Below are 10,476 nucleotides of genomic sequence, written 5' to 3' on the forward strand. Positions count from 1 at the left end.
GAGCGAGACCCTCAGTGCGAAATGACACTGAAAGCTGTGAAACGCCTCACACGCAGCCGTGAACATGACTGTCACCCTTGCTGACCCTGCAGTTCGCCAGGCCCTCCTCCCACCATCTCCTCCAGACCTGCCTGCCAGGGTCCTGGGGCCAGACTGGGGGCTTTGGTCTTCAGCTGAGGAAGCCGAGGTCCTCAGCTTTTGTGCTCCGAGCCTGCCTGGCCCCAGCAGAGTCCCCAGCTGTGTCCCCGTGCGCAGCCAACGCCCTCAAGTGACCACTCTCTTTCCTCTCTCTGTCTCAGGGCGCAGCGTGGATCCTGGCCTGGCCGGTCTGCTGGGGCGACGGGCACCGCGCTCCAAACAGCCTTTCATGGTCACTTTTTTCAGGGAGAGCCCCAACCCCACCCGAGTCCCTCGAGCAGTGAGGTCCCTGAGGAAGAGGCTGCCGAAAAAAACCAACGAGCTGCCACAGCCAAACAAGCTCCCGGGGATCTTTGGTGAGGCCCATGGGGCTGGGGTCTCAGGCCCGCAGAGGCTTATGGCCGAGAGCCAGTGGTGGCCACAGAGTCTTCTGGCCCTCAGAAGGGCTCAAGCCAATGGTCACCTCTCAGGCCGCCTTTCCCGACACCCTCCTCTGCCCCAGGCCCCCTGTGGACTGGCCAGTGCACTGTCTGTCAGTCCTCCCCGCCACCTGGAAGTCCCTTCTCTGCCCTCCCCCGGCTCACCAGGCCTTCCCATCAGGGGTCCTCCCTCGGGGCAGCACCCCCCTTGGCCCTCGGCTCTTTCCCAGGCAGCCTGCAGGGTGCACAGCTGTTGAGGCAAAGGTCTCCCCACCAGGCCAAGACCCTCAGCATCAGGACGAGCCTGCCCTGCCCTGTGCCTTCCTTTCCTTCATGGGGGTCGGCCCTTTGGCTGGCTCCCATTGAACCTCTGGACCTGTGGGATGGGTGTGGCAGGACAGGTGGGGTGAGGGCGGGACGTGTCTCAGGAGAAAAGCAGGATGCGCCCCAGCCTGATGGCAGAAAGGCGCCTGGGGCTGTTTCCGGGGCATCAGGAGGCCCACAGGCAGAAGTCGGGGGGTTGGGCTGAGTGTGGGGTGACTCTGGAGCCATGGGAGGCTCTTGAGTTGGGTCCTGGCACCAGCAGTGCTGCAGGGAGGGGCCTTATGAGATCAAACGGTTTAGCCTCCCGTCATTCATTTACCCCACAAGTGTGCCCACCAGGGCATCCCCACCCTGGGCGCCCCCACGGTAGCTGCACAGAGCAGGACCCCAGAAAAGACCTTGCCCTGTCTGTCCCCTGCAGATGATGTCCACGGCTCCCATGGCCGGCAGGTCTGCCGTCGGCACGAGCTCTATGTCAGCTTCCAGGACCTCGGCTGGCTGGTAATCACTGCTTTTCCCTCACTTTCTTTTTTTTTTTAAGGTTTTTTAGAAAAAATGTTTTTTTTTTATTTATTTATTTTCAGAGGGAAGGGAGGGAGAGAGGGAGAGAGAAGCGGCAATATCCTATTGCCTCTCATGCGCCCCCTACTGGGGACCCGGCCTGCGATCCAGGCACGTGCCCTTTGGTTCGAAGGCTGGTGCTCAGTCCACTGAGCCACACCGGCCAGGGCGCCCTTCACTTTCTACCTCAACACTGTAAATGGCTCCAGGAGGAGGTAGAGTTATAGGGAATTTTGTTTTCTCATGTATTATTTTTTCCTGCGTTTTCCAAGTTTTCTAAAAGGTGAATATGTTGCTTTTGTTGTGATAAAGTGCTTTTTGGTAAAATTGTGAAAATGTGAGATCTGAATCCTGAGCCATAAAACGTCAGAGTTTCAACAGGGAAACCAAAGCCAGGGTGGCAGTGCCTTTGCTGCAATGGCAGCTGCAGGACACGTGGGCCGTGGGGACAGGCTGGGAGGATGCTGCTGAGCACTGAGGGCGGGTGACAGGGACAGAGCTTGTTTCCAGGCCTGTCTGCCGAGGGTCTTGGGGTGGTGGTCAGGCTTCGGGGGGCCTGCCCCAGGAGGGCCTCAAGGTGGGTCAACAGGTCCCCAAGGCTGAGTGACGAAGGGTGGGGGGCAACCCTGAATCTTCCTGTGACAGGTGCTGGGCAGAGGGGCTGGGAGGGGCCGCATGGTGGGACTCACCTTCTTCCTTCCACCCACCCAGGACTGGGTCATCGCCCCCCAGGGCTACTCGGCCTATTACTGTGAGGGGGAGTGCTCCTTCCCGCTGGACTCCTGCATGAACGCCACCAACCACGCCATCGTGCAGTCCCTGGTCAGTACCCAACCTGCCCTGTCTGGACCCCGGGGGAGGCTGCCCTGTGGAGAGGGATTCAGACGGGGGGGTGGGGGTGCATGAGCACCTGCTGGGGTCTCAGGGAGGTTTCTCCACATGGCACCTTGGCTGCGTGCAGGTGCAGTTGAGTTCCCACACCTGTGCAGGCGCTGGTCCCTGTGTGGCCACGCTGTGTGTGTGTAGACTCACTGCTTGTGTGCACAACTGTGCACACACGTGCAGGTACGTGTGGTGGGACCCAGCCTCCTAAAGGCAGCCTGCTTGTCATCCCCCACACAGCCCAGACAGACAGGCATCCCACCTGAGCTCCCATGTGCTGTGAACTCACATGCCCCTTACACTGGTTTGTTCGACCTCTCGTGACATGCGCACATGGGGGGGAAGTGTGGCGTGTGTGTCCACCCACCCTCTTCACGGTGAGTGCGGAGAGTCACCCGTGAGCCCTTGTGCACAGGGCCCCTCTGAGCTCGGGCTCCCCTTCCGGTCACTGCTCTCAGCCCTTTCTCCTGGTCCTTCCCACTGCTTGTCCCATGGATGGTGCGGCCTTCAATGTGCTGGTGCCTGGGGTGACTGTACTGCTGAGCAATAATTTCTATGAGGACAGTCGCTGCGGCTTGTTGCTCAGTGTTTTACATGGGGTGTGTGTGTGTGTGTGTGTGTGTGTGTGTGTTGAGACTTCTTTCTGGAATGTTCACCTAGACTCCTAGTTCCTAGTATGCCTGAGCCTTACGTTTACGAAGCAAGAGGCTGGCAAGGTGATGCTTTAGGGTGAGAGGAAATGGGTGTAAGAAAAGCTGCTTTGCCTCTTTTCTCAACATCAGATGGGATTTGCTGGACCCCAGGGGCTGCCTTCTCTGGTGAAGCTCAGGGGTGACAGGCCATGTGTGACAGCCACCCAGGCCTCCCGTCCTTTACCCATGTGCGTCTCCGGGCCCCCTGAGGGGTGTGGGGTGAGGACCACACCTGCACCTCTGGGTTGTCCCTCCCCCTCCCACACCTCTGTCCAGGCTCCAGGTCCCCACTGTGGGTCGGTAGGAGTGAGTGCTCAGGCTGTCGTGGGTGCAGACAGGACAGCAGCTGCCTTCTGGGGGGCTGTGGTTGACACACAAGCCGGGTCCTGTGAGAAGGGAAGCCCAGGCTTCTGCACAAGGAGGAAGAATGTTCTGGGCAGAGACCCACAGGCCCCAGGACAGGAGCAGCTGGGTGGGCTCCAGCCTGCATGGAAGCGGGGCTGGAAAGGAGTGGAGGAGGGCCCAGGGAGGTGACGCTGAGTGGGCAGGGGTCCCTAACATAGGCCTTGAGGTCCGTGGTAAGGTGGCAGGTGGGTGGATTTCATCCCAAGTAAGCTGAGGTGCTATTGCAGGATTTTAGGGGGCAGTGTCACAATCCGACTGGCTCTCTAGAGCACAGGTGGCAAACACAAGGCCCGCAGGCCGAGTCCGGGCCTCCACCTTGTGTTATCCGGCCCCGGCACCTGGTTTCTACCAGGTGGCAGTGCCGAGCTCCTTGCCCCTAGTTAAGGAGTAGTAACATTTATACAGTCCTAAAGTTACATTCGGCCCTTTGAAGGCAACCTTGAGGCTGATGTGGCCCCCAGGGAAAATGAGTTTGACACCCCTGCTCTAGAAGCATCTCTCTGGCCATGGTGAGAGGGCTAGGCCATGGGTGGAGGGTGCAGGAGGCCAGGACACAGTGAGGCTGCGGTCACCACGGTCACCTGACAAGAGAGGCAGGGAGGCTGGAGGGTAGTGAGAAGTAGCCAAAGCCGTGTAGGTGGGGGAGGCAGGGCGGTTCTCAGGGTCTGGTGGGAGTGACAAGGGGAGGAAGCAGGGCCTCTAGGGGACGGCTGAGCCAATGAGTGGGTGAGGCTCATGGGGCAGAGTTGTTGTGGGAGGAGAATTTGGGGGATTGCTCATCTACTTCTGCCACCGCACGTGTGAGGCCTGATGAGACCCCATGTAGCCAAGTCGGGTGGGCAGCAGGGTCCCAGAGTCTGGAGCACGGGAGAGTCCAGGCTGGAGCTCTGAACTGAGGGACGTGGCCTCTGTGGCTGGTCTTTGAGTCCTTAGAACAGGCAAGATGCAGGCATAGGAGGAGAGAGGCTGTGCAGACTGGCCTCCCCCGAGGAGGGGCTGGGAAGGAGGAGGAAACTTGAGGAGGCTGGGGGCATCATGTGAAGGGAACTCGGGGTGTCCTGGGGACCTAGAGAAGGAAAGTGTCCCTCCAGGCTCACTCTTTGGGCCATTATCCATGCAGCAGCCGGGCAGTGGCGGGGGTGGGGGGCCCACTGAAACACAAACCAGACCTCATTCTTAGCTGAGAAACTTCCCTTCACTTCCCACTGTCATCAGGAGGAAGTCTGAGTCCTCGGCCGCAGACTGGGGCCCCTCATTAGCCACTCGGCCAATCTTGCGGACGCCCCCAGCACACATCCCAGTGCCCTCATCTCCCTGCACATGCTCCGTGACAGCATGTGCCACAGGTTTTCACCCCCTGACTTCCTGGCTTTGCACTTGCCATTCCACCCGGAGGGCCTCCTCCTCTGCCCTCAGTCCAGCCAACTCCTGACCGCCCCACACGCTTCGGCTGTGGTCCTTCCCTGCCAGGGGTGGTCACCAGCACAGAAGCTCCCGAAGTGCTGGGGCCTGCTGTGATTGTGGTGTACTCCTGTGGCTCCTTTTGTCTGTTGGAGTGCTCCCCCTGTGTCGCCTTCCCTCTCCACCAAGGATGAGAGCTGGGACCATGGCTGGGACATTTCTGTGCTCCCTGTCCTGGCCCGGCAGCTACAAGGCATGCATGTGAGATACATTTGTGTTAGAAATGGAAAAAGTACCCATTTCACAGAGCAGAAAACTGAGGCCCACAGTTGTGTGATTTATATCCACAGTAACAGAACCTCTCACTTGGTCTCCTAGTGGCTCAAAAGCAAATAGAATGAAGTGGCACATTAGCTCTGCAAATCGATCTCTTTGGTGCCACGTGGAATAAAAAGCAGTTTCTCTTTCTGTTGGTGACCTGATAAACGAGCCATTTTTTGAGCAGAATGACAGAAAGGCAGCATCCCTGCCTTTTTCGGGACTCTCCAGTGTCCCAAGTCTGCAAAGGTCTTCCCCAGTTTTCAGCCACTGAGAGCCCATGATGGGCACACCAGGGCGTGTTGCCTCATTCCTTTCACGTGGGCCTGGGAATGCCAAGGCCAGACATCACATGTGGAGGCTGGGAAGTTGGGGAACAGTGGCCCTCATGTCCCAGTCTGACTGGATGTCCCCTTAGAGGCCTTGGCCAGCAGGTTCAGAGCTGAGGCTTCAGGGACAAGGCTGGGCATTGGGGAACAGGGGCCAGGCTGCCGGATAGGTCCCCCCATCAGACAGTTGCATCCAGGTCCTGCTCTGCAGCCTCCCTGAGAGCTGGGTGGTCCTGGACCCTCAGACACACACACACACACAGGGAAACAGGTTTCCTTACTCTTCTCCCCCTGATAGCTCAGGATTGCCTCTGGGCCGTCCGCTCAGGGCCCTGACCAGGAGTCCAGTGTAAACTCAGCTCATGCTGCCAAGTCTCAGGATAAATATTTGTATGGAGGCCGAAATAGCTCCTCAGTCAGGCTCTATTTGGTGGGTGAAGCTGGTCTGGAGTGGGGACCCGGGTCACTGCACCTGGACCCAAGTCCTTCTGGGCGACAGCGCACATGGCCTGTGTGCCCTCAGGTTCTTCATCTGCCGAGTGACACTTGCCTTAGAAGCTGTTAGAGGGCAAAAGTGTTCCCAGAAATAATGGCGTCGGACACCCCAGGGCATACCTAAAAGCCCATTATCCAGTTTTTCTGTGAACACTCACTGGGTCACAGGAGGGGGAGACATGATAAACAGCAAAGGTGGCCAAGACATGATCAGGGACATTACGGAAGCACAGAGAGGAGGGAGGAGTATAGGGGACCCTGGAGGGATGGTGCTCCAGGGGCCTCAGGCAGAAGGGACCTGCCACCAGCTGCATTGTGTGCTGGGAACCAGGATCAAGTCTGAGGGGAGTGGGTGTGGCAGGGAGCAGGTAGGTGCCCAGGCTGTGCCCTAAGGGCCTCAGAGCAGGGCAGGGGTCAAGTAGGGTCATGTAGGGCTACACTGACCTCCTCGCTTAAGGTCAATGGAACAGGGGAGGGGTGAGCAGCTGGAGACCTGGGGCAGATGGGAGCTGGGGGCAGGGGCCCGCTGGGCCTGGGGGAAGTGCTTGGTGCTCACACCTCTGCCCACCACCCCCTCCCTGGCCAGGTGCACCTGATGAAGCCAGATGCAGTCCCCAAGGCGTGCTGTGCACCCACCAAGCTGAGTGCCACCTCCGTGCTCTACTATGACAGTAGCAACAACGTCATCCTGCGCAAACACCGCAACATGGTGGTCAAGGCCTGTGGCTGCCACTGAGGCCCCGGCCCCTGCAGTGCCTCTCAGCCGGACCAGCCCCTCTTCAGAAGCTGAGACCCTCAAACCCAGCCAGACCACAGACAGGACTGGCACAGAGAATTCTCAGAGATCTGCGTGTCCATGCCCTTCCCTCCTTCTCGCCTGGGCTGGATCTTATCAGGCCCCTCTGCCCCCTCCCCTGCCCGAGGTTGTGATAGATTCTGGCCTCCAATGTCGGTGGTCTCAGTCATCAAGCCAGGTTCTTTCCCAGCCCTCGTCCCCAGTGGCATGTGCTGACTTTGGGGTTGGCACAAAAGTCCTGTCTGAGGACCTACCCTTGCTTATTGCTGGCCCAGGTTGTGGACAGATGTGGAATGACCTGAGGGGCACCCAGGGCCCAAGGTGGCCACCTTAGGCCCTCTGCTCTCCGTTACAAGGTTGGGGGCATGTAGACAGGTCTGGCCCACCTCCGGTTGCCTGCCCTTCTCGGGAGCAGACCTAGGCATTGCCGGGCACTTCTGTTAAAGAGCTGGGACTTGCCCTCCGTGTTTCATATTTGCTGATCTGAATTACCAAACTGCTGTCCCTGGGGAGGCAGGTGGGCGACTCCAGAAGGAGCCGAATGAATGACATGGTGTAGGGCTAAGGCCAGTGGCGTTTATCTTCTGTCTTCCTGTCCTTGATCTGCCCGCTTTCTGGGGAAGACATGCAGTGCATTGAAATTTTGCCTTTGGAGAAACAAAAAATCTTTGGGGCTTTACTGACCCGCGTGTGTCATTGCACTGAACCACGGGGAGTCCAGCTCTGCGGGGAAGGCATCTCTTTACTGAGCCAAGGATGCACTGGGCGGGCCAGGAGGACCGTGCCCAGCACAAAGGACATAATTGTCCTTTTCCCTTTACATGGCAGACATCAATCATCAACCTTGATATTGGTACTTCCAAACCTGATAGACTTTGCAGCGTGACCAGCACGAGCTCCGGGCAGCCGCTGCCAGCACATTGGAGTTGGCATGTGAAGTGAAGACTCTTTGCCGTCTCCTGCTAAGGAGCAATCCGGTCGACCCCGAGCGATGTGTCTGCGACACCGGGCAGCCTGTGGCCTGGTGTGGGGCCAGGGCAGGGACTTGTCGGCACCTGTTGTGCCCATAAGTTGTCGAAAATAGGCTGGTCACCAAAGTCTGCGTCATCCCCTGTGCCCAGGAGCCCCATCCTGTTTTTTCGGCTCCTGTGAGCCAAAGAAAAGGCCCCTGTCCCCGGGGAGTGACAGGCAGTAATTAGGATGAACTGGGTGGGGAGGTTCCCGGAAACCACTGTTCTCTTTGGAGCAGCAGAGGCAGTTGAGTGTTTATTTGATTTCTGACTTGCTAAACCTGTAATTTACCTGCTGGAGCAGACAGAGTCCAGCTGCCCAAACCCTGAAATACTGTGTCATTAATAGCAGACCCTGGGCCCGCCCCAACCCACAGGCACAGCCCACAGAGGCAGAACGACCCGTGTGCACAAGGATGCACATCCCTGGGGTTCACACTGCACCCTGAGGACAGGCTCCAGGAGAGCAGACCTGGAACAGGTGGGGCTGGAGGCTGGGGCCACGCTGCAGGACAGTGGCCTCCACACCTGGACCTGGGAGGGGTGCTGGGAGCAAGTGCAGAGGAAGATACCCTTCCATGGGGCCATACTGTAAGGTAGTGAGCTCTCTCCATCAGTGTAGGGATTTACGCTCTGGCCTAAATGTCGGGAGACCTGGCTTGTAGGTGACTTCCTCCTGCAGGCCTCACTTCCTATCTTTAACATGAAGGCAGGGCACTTCCTGATCTCCAACGGGCCTTCAACCAAGAAATCGGCATCTGAGCACTGAGCCCAGATACAGCCTCATGACCCTGAACGCAGAACCCGGGAGGCCATCACAAGTCCAAGTCACAAACCAACCAGGTGGCTGCCACAAGTTGGTAAACATGAAACCTATTTGCCATTCCATTACTTAAGTAACAGCTCTGTCTTGCCAACATCAAGGATTGTCTGTTAGGTGACTGCAAATTTAAAATTAGCCAATTATTTTGACAACTAAGTTTTTACTTCTCCTGGTATCTTTCATGCCCAGCAATGGCTTGGCATAGGCAGGGGTGCACCAGAAACGTCTGTCAGATTACCCAAAGGTTCGTAGGTATGACATACACCTTCCCTACCAACCAGGCTGTGCACAGCAGGAATGAATAGGAGTTGCAGAACGACTGAAAAACAGTAAGTCATTGTGTACCTACCTGGCCACCAGACTTCTAGCAACTTCTGAGATCTAGGCGCCAAATGAAATCAAACAGAAAAAGCCCTGGGCAGTGAAATAATTGTGGACACAAAGCCCATGCATTGTATCCCATGAGGTATCTTATTTGCTGAGCCAAGGGTGGCAGGTACACAGCATGGAAGCCACCATTTCCCTTTCTCTTGCTCGGGACATGGCTTGTTTATCTAGTCACACCAGACCAGAAGGATAAATAAGGGTGGTCAGTGCACACCCACTGACAGCAACGAAAAGTCACTTGACAGCTGACAGGAAGGGAGGGCACATGGAAAAACAGGCTAAGGAGCAATGCACGTCAGCCTTGATATTTGCAGTGCAATCTTGGCCTCAGTATCAAGCTGTCTTCTAACTAAGGTAGGGAAGTCACAGGTTCTGGAAACATCCCTAAGAAATAGGGAAGAGGCAGCATAGCAGCAGCATAGATTGTGGGAGCCGAATAGATTTGCATCTTGTTCTTCCTCCGCACAACAGGATATGGGCTTGTTCCTTCCAGGCTGCTCTAGGGATTAGATGTGTACATAAACGTTTAGGACAATGTCTGGCTTATTAATGCTTAACAACTGGTACCTGCTGATACTATTACAAATGAATTGGCTAATTTTGTGCCCCTTCCATGCTTGTCCACTAAACCTCCTCCCAGAATGTGTCCTACAGGCGATGGTGTATTTATTTCAGAGCTAGGCTTCCATCTACACACTGCAATCATTCGTGGGCAGGACTTGAATTTTCACCTGCTTGGAAGGCCTGAGGCAAGTGCCCAGCTTTGCCAGCTACAGCTGGGGCTGTGCAACGTCAGTGATTCCCCACACGGGGATCCCACTGTCCTGTAGAGGGCACTCAGTACTCAACAAGTGCCTCAGCTATTTGTGTGTGTACAAATTTTTTTATTGATTGATTTTAGAGGAAAAGAGAGAGAAAGAAACAGCGATTTGCTGTCCCACTTATTCACGCAGCCATTGGTGGATTACTGTGTGTGCCCTGACCGCGGAGGAAACCCACAGCCTTGGCGTATCCAGACGATGCTCTTGCCTGTGGAGCTACCCGGCCAGGGCCCCTGAGCAATTTGAACAGGGGATGGTCCTTCTCAGGTTTTCCTACTTATGCAAAGACCTTGTGCAAACGCCTAACCCTTTTTTAAAAACGTGTTTTTCATTTACTATAAAGATAATGCAGTTTTGGAAAGAAGTTTAAAACAAATAAAAAAATATAATTCAAGTCACCATAGTCCTACAACTCAGATAAACACCTAATATTTTGTGAATTTATTTCTAGTTTTTTTCTTCTCAGGATAAACATATAGAGGTTCACATATTATAGGTAGGTATTTTTACAAGATTGGTACCATATTGTATTAAACTACTTCAAGGTACACTTTTCCCACTTTCTTATATGGTGAAAATTTCCCCATTAATAAATATTTTCTGAAAACATGGCTTTCTAGTTTTCTATTGCCTGAACTCTATGAGAATCAGTTTTCACCAAAAGAGTAGGCCCCA

General features: G+C 55.7%; 1 protein-coding gene across 1 annotated transcript; it reads left to right on the top strand.

The window, feature by feature from the left end:
• The first annotated feature begins 64 nt into the window (after window positions 1-64).
• Window positions 65-10,379, top strand: LOC118977609 (bone morphogenetic protein 8B-like). Its single transcript, XM_037032551.1, has 5 exons — window positions 65-200; window positions 300-494; window positions 1,303-1,382; window positions 2,154-2,264; window positions 6,551-10,379. Exons 1-5 carry the CDS (start codon window positions 65-67, stop codon window positions 6,698-6,700), a joined length of 672 nt encoding a protein of 223 aa, XP_036888446.1. The 3' UTR covers window positions 6,701-10,379.
• Window positions 10,380-10,476: the final 97 nt, after the last annotated feature.

The sequence above is a fragment of the Sturnira hondurensis genome, unplaced genomic scaffold (genome assembly GCF_014824575.4).
Source record: "Sturnira hondurensis isolate 20B ecotype Veracruz unplaced genomic scaffold, ASM1482457v3 Scaffold0021490, whole genome shotgun sequence".
Lineage (NCBI taxonomy): Eukaryota > Metazoa > Chordata > Mammalia > Chiroptera > Phyllostomidae > Sturnira > Sturnira hondurensis.